The sequence below is a fragment of the Bos indicus x Bos taurus genome, chromosome 29 (assembly GCF_003369695.1).
Source record: "Bos indicus x Bos taurus breed Angus x Brahman F1 hybrid chromosome 29, Bos_hybrid_MaternalHap_v2.0, whole genome shotgun sequence".
NCBI lineage: Eukaryota > Metazoa > Chordata > Mammalia > Artiodactyla > Bovidae > Bos > Bos indicus x Bos taurus.
In genome coordinates this window covers 13,760,435-13,784,558 of record NC_040104.1, presented here as the reverse complement: position 1 = coordinate 13,784,558, position 24,124 = coordinate 13,760,435, and the positions used below count along the sequence as shown (strand labels likewise).

The 24,124-nt window shown below is 46.0% G+C and overlaps 1 protein-coding gene across 4 annotated transcripts in view; it reads left to right on the top strand.

Annotated features, from left to right (window-relative positions):
• Positions 1-9,794: 9,794 nt before the first annotated feature.
• Positions 9,795-24,124, top strand: part of CD6 (CD6 molecule) — a 45,642-nt gene continuing 31,312 nt past the window's right edge. For 3 of the 4 annotated variants that reach the window (XM_027532340.1, XM_027532338.1, XM_027532337.1), the window contains exon 1: positions 9,797-10,007. In XM_027532340.1, the coding sequence (XP_027388141.1) occupies positions 9,947-10,007 (61 nt within the window). In that variant the 5' untranslated portion in view covers positions 9,797-9,946. Of the gene's footprint in view, positions 10,008-24,124 lie in introns of all 4 variants that reach the window. The other variant, XM_027532339.1, reaches the window with a different exon arrangement.

The following is a 24,124-nucleotide window of genomic DNA, read 5'->3' as shown; positions in this document are numbered from 1 at the left end:
TATTTATTTGGCTGCATCAGGTCTTATTTGTAGCACACAGGCTCTTTCACTGCCGTGCATGGGCTTTCCTGTTGCAGTGCAAGGGGTCACGTTTCTCCTGGGCATGTGGAATCTTAGTTACCTGATTAGGGATTGAACCCATACTCCCTAAAATTATGAATATCATTAAATCAATTCTTAGGTACACAAATTTTTAATATTCTATGTGACAAGATGAGGAGTATGTACAGAACACTTCAGCTGAATATTGCAGCACAGTGGTTGCCTCCAGGAAGAGCAACTGTGCCATTGTTTGATTTGCCAGATGAACTTGTTGAGTCTTCTATTATTTTTTCCACAGAACACCATCTTTACTTGAAACTATGGTTATTCAGACTTAAGGATTTGGCAGACAATTTTTTGAAAATCAGTGATGTGAGTTTGTCACTTCAAAGAAAACAGCTGACAGTATTTGTTGCCAATGATAAGATTGGAGCTTTTAAGTGAAAAATTGGAATTTTAGAAAACTTGTATTTGCCACCGTCATCTTGACAGATTCCCTATACTTAGTTTCCTGATGGGATCAGAGACGACATTAATGAGTGTGATTTTTTTTTAACATCGTATGATGAAATATATGAAATTGGAAGATCTACCATAACTCTGTGAACCAACATGTTCCAGAATGACTGATACATGTTATTTCAAAATCACATGCAGATTAAAGATCCATTAGAAGTGCGAGATAAACCAATGGATTTTAACAGTGCAATAAAGTTCATTGATCTGATTCCAGATTCCAAATTGCAACTAACCTTTAGAAATTATCACTTGTTAAGTTTTGTAGTAGTATCAGAGAAGACTATCTAAAATTACCTAAAAAGGTGATTAAAATATTCCTTCTTTTTCCAACTGCATATCACAAGGCCAGATTTTTCCCATATTCAACTAAAATAACATATCTCAGCAGGTTGAATGAAGAAGCAGATATGAGAATCCAAGTGTCTTCTACAAAGCCAGACATTAGAAAGACTGGTAAACATTCAATATAATGCTACTCTCCCCAATAACTTTTTTTGGTTTGGGATATATATTAATTTTTCATAAAAAGTGTTACTTATGTTAGTGTGTAACAAGTTTATTTTTGCTATGTATTTATTTCTTGAGGTATAGTTAATTTACAGTATTGTGTTAATTGCAAGTGTACAGCTAAGTGATTTAATTATACATATATATTCTTTTTCAGTATTGTTATTTTTTAATAAATTACATATTTTAAATTTCTCAGTTTAATTTCTCATATGGTATGTATGAATAGGTATAATCTACATAAACAAAGTTCTCTGAAGTCCTTGATAGTGTTTAAGACTATCAGGAGCTTTTGAGACCAGAGAAGTTGAGAGTTGATATTTGTGCTGAACGGTAGGAGATAACCACATGAAGATTTAGGTGGCTGCCAAACTAAGGAAGATTCAGGGGATCCAGAGGTCTGGGGCATGCTGGGGCATTACCTCTAAGGTGAAGAGCAATCTTTTGCACCTTATATCTACTCCCTGTAAGAATGGGGCAGTACATGGTAAGCCTCTTTGGATTTTGGTACATATATCACATTTGAGGATTCTGTTCTGACTACTTATCATGTGACTTGGGGGGCTGCTTATTCTGAGTGGGGCTCAGAGAAGAGAAGTTTTGTTTTTTGTTCTTCATTATGGATATTTTTTGTATTAACTTTTTTTTTTTACTTTGCCTAGAGATTCTCTTTCTTTGTATCAACTTTTATTTTTATTTATTTTTTTGCCACACCTTGAGGCCTGCAGGATCTTAGTTCCCTTACCAGGGGTTGAAACCATGCCTCCTACAGTGAAAGCACAGAGTCTCAACCACAGGACCACCAGGGAAGTCCCCCAAGAGAAGATTCTTGCAGCAGGTCCAGGCAGTGGTACCAGCCACCATGCCATCCTGGCCATAAGACCCAGTGGATAAGGATGCTGTGTGAAGTCTCTGGAGACTTCTAGTGGAGGAGAATTCGCAGCCTGAAACTTTAGGGTCCTGGGATAAAACCATGATTCCTGCCACAGAGAATCACTTGTCATTTGAAAATCATCTAATATGTTTCTGGGCCCTTGTAGTGACTGTACTTTGATGATGAGTTGCCAATGACTCATTGGAAAAGATCCTGATGCTGGGGAAGATTGAGGGCAGGAGGAGAAGCAGGGATGGAGGATGAGATGGTTGGATGGCATCACCAACTTGATGGATGTGAATTTGAGTAAACTCCAGAAGATGGTGAAGGACAAGTAAGCCTGGCGTGCTGCAGTCCGTGGGGCTGCAAAGAACTGAACATGACCTAGTGACTAAATAACACCACGTCAATGACTAAGCAACCTGAGCACCCAGCGTGGTCTGGGTATTATCATACACACTGGGTTGTGAGACCTGGAGGAAGGGTAGCAGTGATTCACTGGACAACAGCTTTGGGCCCAAACAGGCCCAGAAGATGTAAGTAAGTTAGATGAACAGAAGGTCTTCACCTCTGTGGTCTCCACGTTTCTCTTTTAACTCAAACTTCTGGCCTCAAGGGGGCTGCCCTTCTTAAAGGTGGCAAACCTTACGACTGTTTCACAAATGGGAGAGCACAATGATTGTAATGAACTAGAAATGGACAGAAACAGCCTCACTTAGAGGTAATTCTAAAGGAAATACTCTTGGTGGAGGAGATGTGAGAGTACCATTGGTCATCCACTTCCCGTGGAAGGAAAAGTGGCTGGGGCTGTGGATATACATGGACTCCTGGGCAGCAACCTGGAAGGAGCCAGCCTGGAAAATCAAAGACAAGGATGCTTGGGGTAGAAGCATAGGGATGAGTCTGTGGGAGTGGGCACAAGCATGCAGTTCTTTTCTTTTTTTTAAAAAAAAGTATTTATTTGGCTGTGCTTGGTCTTGGTTGTGGCACATGATATCTTTAGCTGTGGCATATGGGATCTAGTTCCCTCACCAGGCACTGAACCCTGACCCCTGCATGGGGAGCTTAGTGTCTTAACCACTGGACCACCAGGGAAGTCCCAAGCAAGCAAATCTTTTTTTCTTATGTTAATGGCCAGCAGAGAAAGGCTACACAGAGAGAGATCTAACAAGCAAGGGGGCATGCTGGCTTTTCCTGAGGGTCTTTCCTGCATCTCCTTCGGCCACACTGGTGCTGGTGCAGTGGGTGGCAGGAATGGAGCCTACACATGGGTTAAATATTTCCGAGAACCACCTCGTAAGTCTGAGATGGAGCACCAGTGGCACACAGTGGGACCAACTCAACAGCGCGTCCTTTTACTGACTTTCCTTCTTTTCCTGTTTCACTGCTTTTTGTCCCTTTCTCTGCTCCCTGAGATCCCACTTCCAAATAACCTACCTGCAGGCAAAGCTCTATTTGGGGGAGGGGTAGGCTAAGATACTACCTAATTAAAATTGTAACCCCCTCTGGCAACTTCTGCCTCCCCACTCCGACCCCCAGCGAGGCTGAGTTGCATGTGGTTAAGAGCTCAGGGTTTGGGGTCAGACAGACCTGAGTTCAGAGCCTAACCCTACTACTTCTTAACTGTGGGAACTTGAGCAAACCACTTCTTTAACTTCAGTTTCCCTGTCTTCAAGGATGTGTTAAGGATGGTACCTATTTAGTTGAGTTGTTGTGAGAATTGAGGAGGGAATCCCATGTCAAGTGTTTAGTACAATAGGAAGTGCTCACTAAGAATGAGCAGGCATTGAACTTTCCCCTATGCCACTTAGCAGGGGGTGCAGCCCCAAGGCCTCCCTTCCTTCCAGTCAGAGTCAGATTTCCCTCAATAACGTGGCTTGTTCCTCTCTGCTGGGCCAAGGTCAAGAGAGAGATGCAGTCTGGGTGAAAAATGTCTGGACTGTCCACAGGATGCAGAAACGTGAGGTGTTCTTGCAAATTGGTGTTCTGGCTTGAAGAAAGACGTGGAAGCAACCCAAATGTCCCCCAGAGGAATGGGTAGAGAAGGTATGATACGTATATACAGTGAAATATTACTCAGCCATAAAAAGGAATGAAATTGGGTCATTTGTGGAGACGTGGATGGACCTAAAGACTGTCCTATTGAGTGAAGTAAGTTAGAAAAGCAAATATCATATAATAATGCATATATATGGAATCTACAAAAACGGTATAGATGATCTTATTTGCAAAGCAGAAATAGAGACACAGACATAGGTATCAAACATATGGATATCAAGAGGGAAACGGGGGAAGTGGGGTGAATGGGAGATTGGGATTGACATATATAATACACTATTGATATTATGTATAAAATAGATAATGTTAGTTGCTCAGTTGTGTCTGACTCTTTGTGACACCAAAGAGTGTGACTGTAGCCCGTCAGGCTCTTCTGTCCATGAATTTCTCCAGGCAAGAATACTGGAGTGGGTAGCCGTTCCTTTCTCCAGGGGATCTTCCTGACCCAGGGGTTGAACCCGGGTCTTCTGCATTGTAGGTGAATTCTTTACCATTTAAGCCACCAAGGAAGCCCACTGAGAACCTATTGTATAGCACAGGGAACTCTGCTCAGTGCTCAGTGGTGACCTAAATGAGAAGGAAATTCAAAAAAGGGGGGGATGTATACTTCCCTGGAGGCTCAGACGGTAAAGCGTCTGTATACAATGCGGGAGACCCAGGTTCGATCCGTGGGTTGGGCAGATCCCCTAGAGAAGGAAATGGCAATCCACTCCAGGACTATTGCCTGGAAAATCCCATGGACAGAGGAGCCTGGTAGGCTACAGTCCATGGGGTTGCAAAGAGTCGGACACAACTGAACGACTTCACTATATATGTAAACATAGAGCTGTATTCGTTCTGCCATACAGGAGAAACTAACACAACATTGTAAGGCAACTGCACTTCAATCAAACCAATATTATAAAGCAATTATCCTTCAATTAAAAATAATTTTTTTTAGAAAGGAAAAGATTAATTTAAAAAAGTCCTGGCTCCCAGAGTTATAAAAATGAGCACTTGGCTTTGGGCCCCGAGCTTGTGTACCTTCCAGCTTCCTGGAATTTTGTGTCCACAGAACACAGGCGTATCTGGTGTATCATATCAGTTCCCAGTGATGCTCCCGCCATCTGGTCCTGCCTCTTCTTACACTGTGCCTTCTGCCAGGAGCGCCCTACACCTGTTTCTGTCTGCTAAAACCTACCCATCCTGTGTGTCCTGCCTTTCTTATTTGACTTCTTTTTCTTTCCTTTCTTGGTTTTATATAAGGCTTTCCCCACTAATCGTTCCACTAATTTAGCATGCACATTTACTTTAACAAAGATAAAAGCCAGTCAAAATTTTTGTGCTCTTGCAAATGACAGGCCTTTTTAAACTCTGATGGCTCCTTACTGATTCCTTTGTTATTATTTCCTGCTTCTTTTTTATCTTGTTTTTTTTTGCTAATCCAACAAATTAGACATTCTTATAATTATTTTATATCATTGATGCTTATTTAATTTATGTCCATGTTCACGTATTCCTTTGATCACAATTCCTACTTGAATCTTATTCTTTCCTTCCAAGATTATTTTCCTTGTCCATAATTCTAAAAGAACATCTTTTAGAATTTCCTTATGTGAGCATCAGTTACAAATGCTCTCAATTTTTAATCTGAAAATGTATCTGAAACGTATTCAATCTGGACAGTTATTTTCTCTCAGCCTTTTGAGATGTTATTCCACTGTCCTCTGGCTTCAATTATTGATATTAAGAGGTTAGCTGACTGCTTTATAGATCGTCTTCTCTCCAGTGATTAGCTGTTTTGCTACCATAGGTGTTTGTTGTAGATTTCTTTTTATTTATCATTCATGGGTTAGGGAGCTTCCAGGATCTGAGGACTGTGTCTTTCATGAATTCTGAAAATTTTCCGCTTAGACCTATTCAAGCCCTTGTTCCATCTTCTATATCTCTTAACCTCTGTTTCATATTTTCCATTGTTTGTCTCTCTGTGCTGTGTTTTTAATAAGTTCTTCAGATATATATCCAGCTCATGAGTACTCTCTGGAGCTATCTTATTCTGATGTTTAATCTGTCCTTTGTTTACTAGTTCTGAAGATCATATTTATCCAATATAGAGGTATTATCTTAGTTGTTTTGTAAATCTCCCTAGTCATTTGAAATAGTCTCATTATGCTTTTCAGGATAAAGTGTGAGGTTGAAATGTTCCTTCTCACAGGTTCCATGTGGCACTGTCTGGGGAGGAACTGGGCACTGAGTGGCCCAGACCTACACACCAGCCTAGCCCTGGGTCCAGCCTCAGCCTGAGCTCCATCTTGGTCTGAAGCATTCTGCAAGTTTCTGCCCCTTCTCCCCTAGTTCTGTTGGGAAAGTCCAAACCTCCAGATCTATTTCTCCCTACAAGACCATCAGTGACATGGCCAGAGACCCTGACTGTATCAGTCCAGAGGCCTGGTGGTAAGGTGGGGTCCCTGTCTATCTAAAGTGCTTAGCAATAAAGCAGAGGTGGAAAGTTAAAAAAACAACAACAACAACAACAAAAATAAAATAGTCTCATTCCTCATCTATACCATTGATTACTAACTTTTATTTCTTTAAGCATATGAAATATCTTTATTTTATATTATGTATACCATAATTCCAATATCCAAAGCTTTTGAAAGTTTAAGTCTATTATTTATTGCTATGTGTAATTCTCACTTAAAATGCCTTGTGGTGGTTAGTTTTATGTGTCTGCTGGACTGGGCCATATGTCCAGATATTTGGTTAAAAATTATTCTGGGTGTGTCTGTGAGGGTGTTTCTGGATGAGATTCACATTTGCATCAGTGGAGTGAGTGAAGCATGTTGCTGTCCCCCGTGAGTGGGAGCCTCATCCAAGCCACTGAAAGTCTGAATGGAAGAGAAGGGCCGAGTAAGAGAGTGTGTCTCTCTCTGCCTTTCTTTGAGCTGGGACACTGATCTCATCCTGCCTTTGGACTTGGACTCAGACTGGACCTTACACCAACAGCTCTGTTGGTTCTCAGGTCTGCAGACTTAGACTAGATGTTCATCACCAGCTCTCCTGAATCTCCAGTTGCCAACTGAGATCTTGGGACTTCTTAGCTTCCAAAATCATATGAGGCAATCCTTATAATAAATCATATTCTACTCGTTCTGTTTCTCTAAAGAATCCTGATCAATACCCTTGTGTTTTGAATTTTATGTGTTTTTTTTTTTGCCTATGTACTCCTGTTCCTGTGAACGTTTTCTATGGGGATTCTTTGAGGCCTGAGTTTAAGCTGAGTTACTCCAGAGAGTATTTTCCCATTTGTTTCTCCCAAGTACCTAGGGAGCAACTATCTACTTTCTTTAAATTCTCCTGTTGTTTTTAAATTCAGGGTTGATGTTCCTTTTTCTCTCACTCAGAGTCAAGGCTGAGCTGAGCGAATTCTGACCAGCTCCCTTTCAAGGTTTTTCTCTCCAGGGTCATCCACTGTGGGTGTTGTTCACTGTTCTGCTTTGAATGGGAGGTTCCTGATTCTCTTTTACTCTTTGCTCAAGCTCTAGGTTTTGTCCCTTCAAACTGAAGTTCTTGGCCTCTTGGGATCAGCAGGTACCTCAGGTAACCTCTGCTTCTGCTCTCAGCGATCTCTTTGGATTTGTGCTTTTTGTCACTTCTGAACTCCAACAATTAACCTTAATTTCGTGCCACCTCTGCTAGACTTTTCTAAAGATGCTTTATACAGCGATCCCCCAAACTCTTTTCTTCCCAGTGGCTCAGCAGTAAAGCGTCCACCTGCAATGCAGGGGATGAGAGTTTGATCCCTGGGTCTGGAAGATCCCTGGAGGAGGATATGGCAACCTACTCTAGTATTCTTGCTTGGGAAACCCCATGAACAGAGGAGCCTGGCGGGCTACAGTCCATGGGATCCCAGAGTCGGATACGACTGAGCATGCATGCATGCACGCATCACTAAACCTTTTTGGCACCAGGGACTGTTTTCGTAGAAGACAATTTTTTCATTGACCAGGCAGAGGGAATGGTTTCAGGATACTTTGAGCATATTGCATTTTTTTAATGCACTTTATTTCTAATCCAAGGCTGCCACTGATCTGACAGGAGGTTGCCCAGAGGCTGGGGACTCCTGCTTTATAATATTTTAATCCAGCTTTTGTGTGTGTTTGGTTTCAGGAGAACTTTCCAGCACATACCATCTCCTATATTGCCAGAGAGGGAAGCATAACCATCTTTCCTGCCCAACCAAACGTGTCCCTTAGGATGCTGCTTCTCAGCAGGAGACCTCCCACTGTGCTCATCCTACCCTGGTCCACCGTTGGTCACCTGAATTTGTGAACTACCTGCTCTTTGAGGGCAGGGTTGTGGTTTCATCTCTTCCTCCAAAAGGGGTCTCACTAAGTATTCCTTATTGGAGTTGAAAATGGAAGTGGGAGGCAGTTATCTGCTGTATGCGCTTCCATAACCGTCCACAGGAGGGCAGTCTCAGCTGGTGCCAGAACTTTTCCACCCGGTGGGGCTGGACAGTTTACTGGTTCCTTGTGGTTCAACAACCTGCAACTTCAGATGTCCCCTCCCCATTCCACAGGTAGGGAAATGAAAACAAGTGAGGATGAGGGAAGTGTCAGGCCAGGCTTAGTGAATTTGAGATGGAGTCATATCAGGGAAGGGTCAGGAGAGAACCAGACTCCCCTGGACTTGGACTCAACTTCTTCATGGATTCTGTTTGGACGACCAGATTAAGTGAGCAGTTCCTTCGTTGACTCAACTTCATTTATTTGGCATTAGCTGTAGGTCCCCTGGGCTTCCCGGGTGACACTAGTGGTAAAGAACCTGCCTGAAAATGCAGGAGACATAAGAGAAGCAGGTTCAGTCTCTGGGTGGAGAAGACCCCCTAGAGGAGGTCATGGCAACCCACTCCAGTACTCTTGTTTGAAGAATCCCATGGACAGAGGAGCCTGGTGGGCTAAAGTCCATAGATCGCATAGAGTCGAACCCGACTGAAGTGACTTAAAGTGCATGTAGACCCCCCATGGAGCACAATGGTGAATTAATTATGCTTGGGCTTCGTCCCTGCCTCCTTTGGAACTTTCTTTGCAGCCCAACCAGACAACTCAGCACTTCCCAAAGAGCCCTGGGGGGCCGCCTCAGCTCCTGCAAAGCCCCCTGCCCTTCCGCTCCTCAAGGCCCAGCAGCTTTCACGCATTACTGCCTGTTGAAAACCTGCTCATCCTTCTGGGCCCAGCTCCCGCGCCTGCCTCCCACAGAGCAATAAACGGGACCCAGTGGTATAGGGGGAACTGGAGCCTTCTGTGCCATCTCTGGGGGTGGCTCCAGCCTGCAGAAGGAGGTGGGGGAAAACCATCTCTTAGGACTGTTCTGATTTACGATGCTCACGCGGAGGCGGAGTCTCTCCCTCTTGAAAGTGCAAAGCTACACTCTCCTCCTTCCCATTCATCATGGCACCTGAGAACAAGGGAAAGTATGGGATTCAATCCCATGAGAGCCAGAGCTCACGGACTAGAATGGAACTGGGTCGCTCCTTCACTGTTCCAACATGTATTGATGGAGCATCTACTTACTATGTACCAGATCTCCAGAAGTGAGGCTTTCCCCGCTCTGCTCCTCTCTTCCTCAGGAGACCCTTGGGCCCCTGTGTGTATGTGTGTCTTACTCTGAGACTCTTAGGGTTTAGCCAGGCTTGCTGGCCTCGCAGTAGAGGCAGCTGGGCTCTCCTCACCTATATTACCAGCCTGGCTTCCTGGAGACCGAAACCACAAGTAGAGCACAGAGGCGTGAGAGACATTCGCAGGCTGGGCTTGGCCGCATGCGTGCAAAGGGTGCCGTCTCCTGCAGAGAGTTACAGACAGGAGCAGCCAGGGGCAGAGCAGCTGAGAGGGGCCCTCAGCGGCCTGTCCACCTCCTGGCCCTGGGATGGTGCTTCCCACCGCCGGGCACGCATAGCAGTCAGAGATGGCGGCAGACATGGCGCTCTTCTTCGTGGTTGCTGGATTGCTGACGGCAGCTCTCTCAGGTAGCCCCCTCCTCACCTCCTGCCATTCCTGTGGGAGGGCCTGGGACCTGCCCTCCAGGCCTCCTTTCTGGCTGTTTTCTCATGCTCATGTTTCTGGAGCCTTCTAGCTAAGACTACAGTCTGGTACCAGGTCCCCAGCTGTGCCAACAGCATTTGGGGCCCAGGGAGGGTACAGGCACCCCCGTGAAGGGCTGGGGCTGTGCCTGGACAGTCCTAAGAGGACCCCTGAGGGTCAAATAATGTGGGCAGCATGCAAGCTTCTTATCAATGGGCTCCCAGTGTCTGAGGAAGGAGACACCTCCTATCCATAGGCTAAGGATTTCTTGCCAACTTTCAGGAAGGAACCGTTTTCCTTCCAGAGAAGCAGGCTCACTGATGATTGCGTTTTCAACCCCAAAGCAGAGGCTCTGGGTTCACCAGGCTTGTACCACGGATGGTAGAGTCATCCTGTAACAGAATTTGGGGAAGCCAAGCAGACTAGGGGACAGGTGGCCACTGGTGACTCCATTGGGGGTAGTTTAGGGCAGTGTTCCCCAACCTGTTGGGTACGAGGGACCAGTTTTGTGGAAGACATTTTTTTTCCACCAACCAAGGTGGGGGTGGGATGGTTTCAGAATGATTCAAACGCATTCTATTTACTGTGCACTTTATTTCTATTGTTATTACATCAATTCCACCTCGGATCATCAGGCATTAGATCCCAGAGGTTGGGGACCCCTGGTTTAGGGCACATATGAGCAGAGAGTCTCTTGAGAGCCAGCTCCTTTCTGATCTTGAGGCCCTCATGGGGACCAAGGTACCGCCTGGAGTGACCTGGGCCAGGCATGAGATGGCGGAAAGGTTTTGCTCATCGGATGCTTGTTGGTCCCCCGCGGAGGGTGGGGTTCAAGGTGACAGAGGTCCTGCTGCTCTGGGCCCTCATGTCTGGAGGGTAAGGAGATGGGGATGGAAACAGAATTCTGGGCCCAGAAGTCTGGGTCCACTTGGCAGTAGAGATGCTAAGTGCTTTCAGTTTGATGTGAGGGAGACCCTGGAAGGCGCCATCGGGAAACCTGGAGCATTTGGGGAGCTGTGGAGGGCTCTTCTCTCTGCCTCCATCTGTCTAGAGGCATGTGCTTCCAGCCTCCTGACTTCACACTGCTTCAGGAAAAACTGATTAGCTCTAGGAGTGGGTATGGGTAGGACTTTGGCACCGTATGAGTGTCCGGAAGAGAGGCCTTGCCTGTTCTCACTCTACCAGGAGCTTCCGGAGCTCGGCCACTTTCTGCCCCCAAGCTGGACAGACAGATGGTCTGAGAGTGGGCCCCTCACTCTGCATCTCTATCCTCTGTTATTCATGAGCGGCTGGCTTCAGCTCTGGGTCTGAAAGGCCTGCAGGCTTTGGGATCTGGCCTCGCACGGTGTCTGAATGGAGGTGGGAACCCGGGCTGGGCAGAGCCGAGGAAGGTGGAGCAGAGGGCACCTGGGGCCCGTTCTCTACACTTCATCATGGCTCTGCCCGGCCCACTCCACTCTCAGGATAGTTACTTCGTGTTTTCAAAACTGCATTTATACTCAATTGACTCACTTGTTACTAATACAAGTTCAGTTTTGAAAGGAAACTTTATGTCACAATTTACACATGGAAAACTGACATCATTTGCCACAAATAAAAGGAAAAGATAAGCATAAAAATATATGGCAGTGAAAACCAGTTCTTACGACTTGTTAGCAGACAGTTAAAAGAATGTAACGGCCCTTGAGCCCAAAGCCAGCTCTCTTTGTTAAAGGGGAGATGAGGAGGTGATAAAGACATCCTGCCTCCAAACTGTGATTTTTGTCTTGACTGTTCAGGGGGACTGAGAGTCCTTTTGTTTGTACTGCTCAGTCTTTGTGACCCCTTGGACTGTAGCCCACCAGGTTTCCCTGTCCAGGGGATTTCCCAGGCAAGAATACTGGAGTGGGTTGCCATTTCCTACTCCAGGAGAAAGCCCTTTAGGCAGGAATAGTTTCCTTGCTCTGTGATTAAATGGCATTAAATGCTGCTCCCTTCAACCCTCCTAAGGGTGCCCAGAGGTATAGATTCTAGTTCTTGGAAATGTGGCCTGACATAGGGGCAGTCGGGCAGAAGGGAACTGGAGAAAAGCAAAGAAAGAAAAGCAGCGGAGAAGAGGGAGGGAGGAAGGGGAGCTGGGAGGATGAGGTCCATGAGGAAGTTCCAGGGCTTTGCCCCCATGGCTGCATGTGGCCTGGGGGGCTTACTAGGCATGTGGCACGTGGAGTCTGGCTCTCTGGTGTCGTGGTGGACCTGGTCATTGCTCTCTGGAGTTGGGTTGGCCTCCCCTGTCCTTCTTCCCTTTGCAGTCCCAGCTCCAGGTTCCATCCTGGGCCTTGCAGAGCAGTTTCTCTGGCCAGGCTGGCCTGGATTCTGGGCAGGCTTCTCAGCAGGTCTTGGCCTGTCCTGATGAGTGACCAGGGCAGGGGCCAGGGTCTAGAGACCCATGCTTCCCAATTCCCCCTTGGTGCTCCCTAGAGGCCTGGGCCAGAGACCTGTTGGTCCACCTACCCTCCAGTTCTGCCTCACTTTCCAGATCAGCCAGGGTGGGTGGAGAGGTGGGGAGAAGGAGCCAGAAACCCCTGACTGGGGAGTTTTGGAGGGCTGAGTGGGGGAGTCAGGAGACCCTCGACGGATCCCTGACACCCTGCCTCTCAGTTACCTTGTAGTAGGGCTTCTCAGCTTTAGACCTCAGTTTGTGTGGAACGGGGAGCTTTGGACAGACAGGCCTTAAGGGCTCCGTCATATCTGACACTACGAGAGACGCAGGAACAAAGAACCTAGCCAGTCCTGCTGGGGCCGAGCCGAAGCCAGTGACTCGAATTCCATCTGGACTGTGGTCGGCGAGGTCCTCAAGGGCTGCTGCTGTGCACTTGAAAAGGCTATATGTGGTCACTTAAAAAAATAGCTTCTTAAATTAACAATTAAAAAAAATTCTATTATTTCCTTGCCTTGTAAATACATAGACCTCATTTTCTTTATAAGTCCAGTGGCTTTTAAACAACGGCTCTCAAGGACTCTTTGATTAATATTTCAACAAGTCAGGTTGAACAGAGTAAGCCTCCTTAAAGAATAAATACCACTTACAAATGTAGCTGATTTAATTCCCTTAGATCTGTGACGTCTAATTTAGCTGCCACTACAGTGTGCCGTCCGAATGTGGTCGTCTGAAGGGAGATGTGTTAGGAATGCAAGATACACTGCAGAGTTCAGAGATGTGTTTAGAGAAAGAATGTGAAAATAACTCATTAATAATTTTTATATTAATTACACATTGAAATGAAAATAGTTTAGATATGTTAGGTAAAAGTACTACTGTTACAATTAAGCTTGCTGCTAAGTCACTTCAGTTGTGTCCGACTCTGTGTGACCCCATAGATGGCAACCCACCAGGCTCCCCCATCCCTGGGATTCTCCAGGCAAGAACACTGGAGTGGGTTGCCATTTCCTTCTCCAATGCATGAAAGTGAAAAGTGAAAGGGAAGTCGCTCAGTCATGTCTGACTCTTAGCGACCCCATGGACTGCAGCCTACCAGGCTCCTCCATCCATGGGATTTTCCAGGCAAGAGTACTAGAGTGGGGTGCCATTGCCTTCTCCATCAATTAAGCTTACCCATTCCTTTTTAAAAATGTAGCTGACAGAAAATGTAAAATGATGTATGGAGCATATATTACACTTACATTGGAGATCACTGCCTTAGATATTCTACACTGCATTTATGCGTGGGTGCTTGTAAGTCACTTCAGTTATGTCCAGCTTTTGCAACCCCATGGACTGTAGCCTGCTAGGTTCCTCCATCCTTGGGATACTCCAGGCAAGAAAATTGGAATGGGTTGCCATGCCTTCTTTCAGACACTGCATTTATAAATTTAATGTATTTGATTGTCTTATAAATGCCTCAAATACCTCTAAGAAACACAGCATTATCAAGGATTTAAAATAATTCTTATAAATCCAAAAAACTAAGTTATAAACAAAGTGAATATTAAATTCTCTTAAGTAGTTTGATCATGTTTACAGACGCTGTCAAATTCTCTTAATTTTTTAGGTTAAAATTTCAACTGGAGTCAATTACTCAGTCACAAACATGATACACTCTGCTGCTGCTGCTGCTGCTTCGAAGTCGCTTCAGTCGTGTCCGACTCTGTGCGACCCCACAGACAGCAGCCCACCAGGCTTTCCCGTCCCTGGGATTCTCCAGGCAAGAACACTGGAGTGGGTTGCCATTTCCTTCTCCAATGCATGAAAGTGAAAAGTGAAAGGGAAGTCGCTCAGTCGTGTCCGACTCTTAGCGACCCCATGGACTGCAGCCCACCAGGCTCCTCTGTCCATGGGATTTTCCAGGCAAGAGTACCGGAGTGGGGTGCCATTGCCTTCTCCGAGAAACTCTAGTGGCCAAAAATTCTTAAACACGAAAATATAGGATTTTATACACCAACATGCAGAATTTGGCCCAACTTAAACTTGACAAAAAGGTACAAATACTATGGGTTTTTATGTTTTTCATCACCTGTGTATTTTAAATTCTAATCTTCCTGGGCTTAAAAGCCACTTACCAAGGAGAAAATAGTGGTACCACTGCAGGTAACTTGACTTATCCCAAGCAGGCTAGAGTTTCTGTATCAGTGGACTGAGATGAGGACAGTTTTTTTTGTTGTTTTGCCAAAATATGAGACAGCATTCTCTTGTGCTGCTAATGGATAGCTCATGCCCTCTTATTGGACTGGTCTCTCCACACACAATCCAAATTTAACAAGCCTAATCCTCTCTATCTCCCCCTAACTCAGGGGCTTTTACCACTTGATTGGATTAAATTAAACAAATGGTTACTATTCTTTTTTTTTTTAATCTCCCACATTCTTCCTGTCTGGCAAGTCTTATCCATCTATGAATAATGTATGACAGCCACCTCCATATTTCTCCCAGCTTAGTCTGGTTCTCTGGTCATATGCCTGGTGGGGACAGTTAACGTGGCTGTCACCAGGGTGGTAACGCAAGACAAGGCAGCTCCTAGGGCGTTGGGGCTGGCATAGTCAGCCTAACACAGATGATTCCAGAGGGATCCGGAATGAGTGAGAAACACTACCCACAGCATCCCTCATTCAGTTCACATATATTGAAGCCTGCTCTGAGTCAGCCTCATTTCTTACAGAAACCTTTGAGAATTAAATCGAGACCCCAGCTGTCGGATTCTGAGGCTGAAGCATCAGCCGTCCCCCTGGGACAAGGAAGCAGGTGGTCCATTTGAGGCTTTGGGATAGGGGCCTGGAGGAGAAGGACCTCCCCCCTCCTGCCGCCACCACACACACACCCTGGCATGCACCTTCGCCATCCCCCTGCATGGACCACAACTAAATTCCCTGCTGGGTCCTCAGCCCTGCACTGAGATCCCTTGCTTTCCCCAGTCTCAGGGTCTTCCAACTCCTCTATCGCACCCTCATCACTGCCCTCCTCCCCACATCTGGTCAGGGCGAGGTGTGTCAGAAGAGCAGCATTTTCTGGGGGGTCCACATTCTTGCCCCTTCTAGGTGTTTACTAAAGCTGCCATTCTACCTGACCATTTGCTTAATATTCTTAATAGATGCTTTAAAGTATAAAGACATTTACTTAAAAAAAAAAGAAAACCCCTACATATTGCTGCCTTAAAGCCATTGTCAATCACCTGAATGGTAATAACGGTGAAAATAAACATCATGGAAAAATGTTATTCATTTCTGGTCAGACCTGTGGTATTTAATACCATGCCAGTGACCACTTAAATGTGAACTTATAAATGTTACACAGCCAGGACAAAGATCTCATATATGTAAGTACAGGATTTAGTGGTTAACATAATGTCGTTTGTACCATAAGCTCGTTTACCCACATAAAGACCCCATTGTGTAGGTGAGGAAACTGAGGTTTAGCGAGGCTCAGCCCTGTCCGAAGTCTGTGGCTAAGACCTGCCAGGGCTTGAGCTGAGGTCTCCTGACCGGCAGCTCTGAGCTCTCTCCGCCGCGAAAGGCTGCCTGGTCTGTCTCCCGTCTGGCTGCTTTCCAAGGATGAGGCATCTTTCCCAGATATTGTACCCTCCCAGGCTTGCAGCCTTAATACTGGGTCCAGGGATGGCCCCAAGGGGCCTCAGGGATGGATCCTGGGGCCCCCAAAAGACTTTTAAGGGATGGATGGGAGCAAATGGGCTGCCTCCCTCCACAAGGCTCGGCCTTCACGGACTTGCTGTGCATGTACCTTGCCCACCAGGCCAGGGATGATCTAAGTGAAGCTAAAGAGATACCATGTCAAAGAGATACCATAAGCCAAAGGAGAGCTTGCATAGCAGAGGGCTCCATTTATCCACATTTATTTAGCAACTGTCGGGAAGATCCCCTGGAGAAGGAAATGGCAACCCATTCCAGTACTCTTGCTTGAAAAATTTCATGGACAGAGGAACCTGGTGGGCTACAGTTCATGGGGTCACAAAGAGTTGGACACAACTGAGTGACTTCACACTCACTCACTGTGTGCCAGGCCCTGAGCTGGTACTGAGCTATGAAGGCTTGACATTGAACGTGTTAAATGTTGAAGTGAAAGTGGCTCAGTCGTGTCTGACTCTTTGCGACCCCATGGCCTACAAAGTCCATGGAATTCTCTAGGCCAGAATACTGGAATGGGTAGCCTTTCCCTTCTCCAGGGGATCGTCCCAACCCAGTGATCAAACCCAGGTCTCCCGCATCACAAGCAGATTCTTTACCAGCTGAGCCACAGGGGATGGTGATAAAACATACAAGGGTCAGCCCAGGGTAGATGCGACAACAGGTGCAATCCGATGATAGTCATAACCACCATCCATTGCAGGGGACTTACATTCTCCAAGCACCAGCCATGATTATTCTTTCCTCTCTTGACATTGGGGTGCTTGCCCCTATTTTATATTAATAGGTGGGGAAACGGAGGGTCAGAAAGCTCTGTACTTTGTCCCAGTCTGTGGCTGATGCTGAGCTTAACCCCATGGGTTTAAATCCATGATGCTGAGTTTAAAACACAGGTTTTAGATCTCCAAAACCCACATTCTCCATCACTGGGTTGCTCAGTTTCTGGGAGCTGGAAATCAGGATAAGGAGAGCTTGAACTTGCCACAGAGGGGCTGGACACGGGGACAAGAAGGCTTTGCATACCAAAATACGATGGCAAAAGACATCCTAGGCCCAAAGACACTTTTTAAAAAATTTATTTACTTCCTTTGACATTAAAAAAAAATGAATGCCTGCGAAAGCTGGTGAGATCCTTGTGTTGTGTGGGTATCGACTTCCTGGTTTTGGTGAGTTACTCTAGTTATAGAGCGGGTCACCATCCGGGGAAGCTGGATTTTTCTGTGCTATTCTGTGCCTGGGATTTCTCTGTGCTATTCTGGCAACTTCTTGTGAGTCTATAATTTCAGAATAAAAAGTTAAAGGGAAAAAAAGGCATTTCAGGCAAAAGAACCATTTGAGCAGAATCTGAAGAGCAAGGCCTAAGGCCTATTGGGTGGGTAGGTCCCCAGAGCCCAGAAGAGCTGGGTGCCAGGCTCTCTATCTGCTGACTCACCCAGACTGCTGTGTCATGAGGATGCAGTGAGCATGCCAGGCACAGAGACTGGCACAGAGATGGCCCACACAGACCGTACATTTGCCTGCACCAGGCCAACTGGGCAGTGCTTTGTAAATTCATACACCTGTCTTGCCCTCCTTACATCCCTGTGAAGTCTGATTATGAGCGCCACATGTCAGGGGCTCAGAGAGGTGAAGTGACTTTTCCCAGATGGCACAGTGAATAGTCAGTTGAAAGATAAACTGAGGCATATTAAAATCTTTTAATGCAGTAAAAATTCTAAAGAGCAAAAAGCAGTTATAATCGGCAGCATGCGCTCTGACAGAAAGGACAGGTATATAAGGGGATTTTTATTTTATTTTCGAACTTTAAACTTCAAATTTTGTATTGGGGTATGGCTGATGTGATAGTTTCAGGTGGATAGTGAAGGGACTCGGCCATGCAAATTAATGTATCCTTTCTCCCAAAACCCTTCTCCCACCTAGGCTATCACGTAACATTGAGCAGAGTTTACAATGTTGTGTTAGTTTTACGTGTACAGCAAAGTGATTCAGTTATGCATACATATATGTCTATGTTTTTCAGATTATTTATGCTTATAGGTTATTACAAAATATTGAGTATAGTTCCCTGTGCTATGCAGTAGGTCTTTGTTGGTTATCACAAAATTGCTTTATTTTAGGAATGGCAGGGTCTAACAGGCAGATGACTTAACTAGCCCTGGTCAGGTGAAACCATAAAGTCTCGACTTGGTGATGTGGGGCTTAGCATAAGCAAGCCCATCTGGGGCCCCTTGTTTTCAACAAGGCTCGCAGCTAACTATTAGGTGCCAGATCTTTTTTAAAAATTCTATTTATTCATTTATTTTTGGCTGCATTGGTGTCTTTCTTGCTTTATGTGGGGTTTCTCTTGCAGTTGCGGTGAGTGGAGGCAACTCTTGGATGCAGGCTTCTCATTGTGGCAGCTTCTCTTATTGCAGAGCACAAGCTCTAGGCTCTCAGGCTTCAGTAGTTGCAGCACAAGGGCTCTGTAGTTGGGGTGCATGGGCTTAGTTGCTCTGAGACATGTGGAATCTTCTTGGACCAGGGATTGAGCCCGTGTGCCCTGCACTGGCAGGCGGATTCTTATCCACTGTGCTGCCTGGGACTCCAAATCCATAATGTTTCCCTGCCCTGGAAGATGGCAGGGTTTGGGAACCCATCCACATCAATTTTTCTAGGAAAGGTCTCCCATTCTCTGCAGAGTTTTCACCTCAGCTGGGCTGTCATGGAACGAGTGTGAAGAAACTCTAGAAGGGACTCATGTGTCAGAAGCCACTTCCTGGCCAGCCGAGCTTCTGCCCAGCCTCGGTTTCCCCAGTTGTAAAGTGGGATCAGTGGTAACCTCTAGAGCCCAGGGTTGGGATGAGGCTGCATAAGATGTTAGCTGTGAAGTACCTGGGGAAACTCAGGGCTCCTTGGGGCCCCAAAGAGCCCCACAGCCAGGGCGTGGAGCTGGGCCTCAGGGCGGGAGCTCACAGGGACAGCGGAGGGAAGCCCGGGTTTCCGCCCACCATTTTGTAAACTCCTGCGGCCAAACTGCCTCTGCCTAAAAATGGCAGCTGAGGCAGCCCCCAGGAAGCCAGCCCGGGCAGGGAGGCAGGGCAGATGGGCTGGGGAGGAGCCTGAGGGGGCCTTGGGGTATGCTGGATTAGGGTAGTGTAATGGAAAAAAGACCCCCCTTTTTTCCCCTGCAAGGAGGATGCCTTGGATCTCCACTGTGTATCAGAGGTGGCAGAACGCATTAGGAGTTCCAGCCTCTAAGTTTCCAGGTCATCCTGACCACGCCACTGTGACCCTGAACTGGGCTGGGCTCTCCAGGTAGGGCCAGACCAGCCCAGGGAGTCTGTGCCGAGGGTTGGGGGCCTGGGCTGTGGGGTCCTGAATGAGAGGCTCATCAGAGATGACAGCTTCTCAAGGTGTCCTGAGGGTCTTATGGGAGTGCCCTGCTTTCAATTTGAAAATCGCCTACTGAGCCCTGAGCCGAGGAGAACACAGAGGTGAAGTCGCTGTGTGCAAAGCTATGCATGGCTCTGTCATCTTGCAGGAGCACAAAGTGATGCTCGGAAAACTGGAGCCATGCAGTTGCCGACTGAACTGGGACCAGAGTGGCTTTCTGGTCTCTGACCAACCCATCCCTACCAGCTGCCTCTTCCGAAATAGGGCTTCAGGAAAGATTTTCTCTATACTTTGGTATAAGTTTTTGGTAGTTGTGTTCATCTCTTCCAGGAGGGGTGCCTGGGAGCAGAGCTGGGGTGGGGGAGTTGGGGCAGAGGTGGAGAAGCGTGTCCAAGACAGGGAGAACGTTCATTCCTCATTCTGCTTAGCGAGACCACCTTTCTGTCTTTCCTTCGGCTAAAGTAAACATACTTGCCAAATGAATCAAATTTCTTGGAGAGATATGCTGCATTCTCCAGATGGGATTCTAGAAATATCAGAATGAGATGGTTGGATGGCATCACCGAATCAATGAACATGAGTTTGAGCAAACTCTGGGAAATGGTGAAGGACAGGAAGCCTGACATGCTGCAGTCCATGGGGTCGCAAAGAGTCAGACACGACTTAGTGACTGAACAACAATAACAAGCTGAGTTGGAAGACTTCATCGCCAGAGGGCTGCCAGTCATTGACATCTACCCATTTGTCAGAGGAGGGAACTGAGGCGCAAAGTGGGGAGTGAGGCACCCAGGGTCATGGTCAGGGGTGAGAAGTTTGCTCTGCAGGCTGTGCCCTGGGTCCCTTCCACACATCACCCAGAGGACCCACATGTGTCCTCAGTTCCCCCACCTCGATGTGGATATGTCAGGGGAGCACTGTGGGCTGACGTGGTCTGAGGTGAACACAACTGACCGTGGCCTCTAAGATGTCAGCCTTGTGAGGCGAGGAGCTGGCTTCCTGCAGCCACTTTGCCTCCACCATCTCAATGGCTCCTCAATTCCTAGCCTTTTTTCTAGCTTAGTATTTTAGGTTTTGTGTTTTTTTTTTTTAATTTATTTCAGCACAATTTTAGACTTCCTGCGAAGCTGCAAAAATAATACAAAGATTTTCCTTGTGCTCTTTACTCAGACTCCCTGACTGGTTAATACTTTTTATAATTTTCTCTATTTTTCTACCACATTTTTTTCTTAAACCACTTGAGAGCAAGTTGTAGACATAATGGCCCTTTCTCTTAAATATGTCAACATGTCCTAAAAAAAAAAAAAAAAAAAAAAAGGCGTTCTTTTATGTAACCACCGTACGTGTATCAAAATCAGGTGATTAACATCACTACAAAAATAATCTACAGAACTTTGTCAGATTTTTCCAAAACAATTTGTCTTAGAGGCAAAAGAAAATTCTATGGAACGTATTGTGTTTCACTCTGCTGATTTTCTGGAGCATTTGCTCAGATTTTCTTTCTCTTTCATGATATTGATCATTTTGAGGAGTGCAGGCTAGTTTTTCTATAAAATGTTCCTCGTCAGGGCTTGTCTGAAGGTCCCTCATGATTAGTTGTTCTTATTTTGTCAGGAGTGTCACAAAAGTGAAGCTGAGTCCTTCTCGGACATAGTATCAGCTCATCCCATTACCAGTGGTCTCACTCGGGTTGCTTGGATTAAGGTGTTGTCTGCTAGGTAAAGTCACTTATTTCCTTTGTAATGAATATGTCTCTTATGGGCAGAGTCTCGGAGAATATATAAATATTTTGGTCCTCTTCAAATCTTTATCCACTCATAGTAATATTATGGCTGATTCCAGTCTGAATCAGTTATTATCATGATAGTGTCTTGATGGTGATGTTGTAAAGCCTTCATTCTTTTACAGGTGTAATTGCTGACATGGCTTTCTCTGCTGGCTCAGTGGGCGGGAACCAGTTGGCTCAGTGTCTGGAAGGCTGGTGCTGATGGGGCCATGTGTGAGAGCCCTCAGGCTGAGCCTCCGACGGCCACCATCTTGCCTGCCTCCTTGTGGCGCCCGGTGGGCTCCTCTTTGCTCCCTGGCCACCCTCCCTTCACCTTTACAGCTTCCTGCCATTCATCTGTGGAGCTCCTATTATGAGTGGGCACTGTTTTCAGCCACAGAGGAAGTGGGACAAAGCTCCAGACTTAAGGAGCTTATATTCTAGTGGAGAAAATAGACAAACAAATAAACACATTAAAAAATTAGTATTGGGACTTTCCTGGAAGTCCAGTGGTTAAGACTTCGCTTTCCAATGCAGGGAGTGCAGGTTCGATTCCTGATCAGGGAACTAAGATCCCATATGCCTTGAGGTGAACTCCCCCAAAACATTTAAAAAACAGTATCATTTCAGAGAGGAATATGTGCTATAAAAGAAGTAGAACCAAGGAAGGCAGATAGAGAGACTGGAATGGGGATTTAGGACAGGCCTCTGAGAGCCTGTGAGCAGAAATCTGACTGATGAAATGAGCCGTCCTTGCTGAGATCAGGGAGTAGGACATTCCAGGCAGAGGGCATGGCAGGTGCAAAGGCCCTGAGGCAGAAGTTAGTTTGACACGCTGGAGGAGATTACAGAGGGAGGGGGAGCCGGAGATGGAAAGGTTGGCAGTGTCAAGGAAAACATCAGTATGGACTCGGAATTAATCCAGAGGAAATGGGAAATCAAGAGTTTTAAGTGTACAAGGATGTGATATGATTCACCCTTGTGCTTACTCAGTCCTGTTTGACCCTTCTTGACCCTTTAGGCTGTAGGCAGCCAGGCTCCTCTGTCCATGGGGTTTTTCAGGCAAGAATACTGGAGTGGGTTGCCATTTGCTTCTTTATGAGACCTTTTTGACCCAGGGACTGAACAAATATCTCTTGTGTCTCTTGCATTATAGGTGGATTCTTTACCTGCTGAGCCATCGGGAAAATCCTTATGTATATATAGTTATTTAACAAATATTTTTTATAATCAACTTTGTATGTAGATCTAAAAAAGTTTATTTAAACCTTGAAACTCTCCAAGTTTCCTATATCTCAAACCAATGTTACTTCAATAAGTTGATTATATCCATATAAACAGATGAGTCCCTCAGAACGACTGTGTCATTCACTAGCCTGCTATCCAAACCTAAGTCAGCTCTCCCTGTGTTAAAAAATCTTAGACATTAAAAGTAGAGAAGCATGACAATAAGACTTGCAATCCCCAGGACTGAAGAACTGGAAAAGGAATCATTTGCTTACTATGGGATTCAATACAATTTAATCTTGAATCTGAAGGTCATCTGGTTAGGAAATACTGCCCAGCTGGGTGGAGGTGGTGGGGACAGCGGGAGCTGTGTTCTGAAGCACTGTCTGCTCGGCAGCCTCAAATCAGGGGCCATTGGAGGCAACAGAACTTAATCCCCTCTGGCTGACCCCAGCTTGCCCAACTCACCCATTTTCACCTTGGAGACCCTGAGGCCCAAAATGGGACAGGGACTCACCCAAGGTCATAATAATGGCTAGTCTCTATTCTACCATCTCTCCTTGTCACTCCCGCCCAGTTCCAGCTGAGAATTCAGACACGATGTAAGCATTAGTCATCCTTATTGTAAAAATGTTATAACAGCCACATTAAAAGAGATCTCACCCAGCACCCTCACACAACACGGCCTTTCGTTCTCGAAGAGGGACTGTGTGAGGCTCCGGGGCGTGGTGGGTGTTTAGTCTCATCAGTATGGAGGTGGGTGCGCTGAGGGGCACTGTGTTGGTTCCAAGGAATGTTTATCAGAATGGCTGTGAGAATGTGAATCCTGGGGTCTCAGAGACCAGCATTTGCTCTCAAGCTCCACCACCTCCTCTGTGACCTTGGGCAAGTTTCTGAACCTCTCTGAGGGAAAATGAGTATGACCGGAATGTCAGCTCTCTTGCTCTCTGAAGTGAAGTATTAGCATATGTTATATAATGTCTCAGCAGGGGCCTGAGCAGCCCCTGTAACCAAGTACATTAACATTTCTGCAGCAAAATATATGATTTTTCATACCGCACAGAATAAGAACCATGAAACAACCCTGCATCATTTCAGGTCGGGAAGGCCACTCACAGAGTTATGAAAACCCCAGTGGTACCTGAGGGCTTCAGAACTGCAGTAAAGGATTGTGTAAGTGCAGTGCCAAGTAGTTAAGGAGAGGCAGGTCCTATGACAATCATTTTCTCTTTCAATCTCCCAGCATCGCCAGGAGGTGGCTGTTAATGTCACCACTTTCGTGGACAAAGGTCGCGGAGGATACTAGAGGTTAAGGGAGAGTGGCTATGTGTACACGTAAAACTGATTCACTTTGCTGTATGCCTGAAACTAACACCACATTTTAAGTCAATACTGTAGGCCAATAAAATTTCTTTTTAAGAAAAAGACAAGAAATCCAGATCCTAGTATTAAGAGGAAGAGATGAGATTCGACTTCAAAGCCTGGGAGAGTGTGCTAAGTCGCTTCAGTTGTGTCCGACTCTTTGTGACCCCATGGACTGCAGCCCGCCAGGCTCCTCTGTCCATGGAATTCTCCAGGCAAGCATACTGG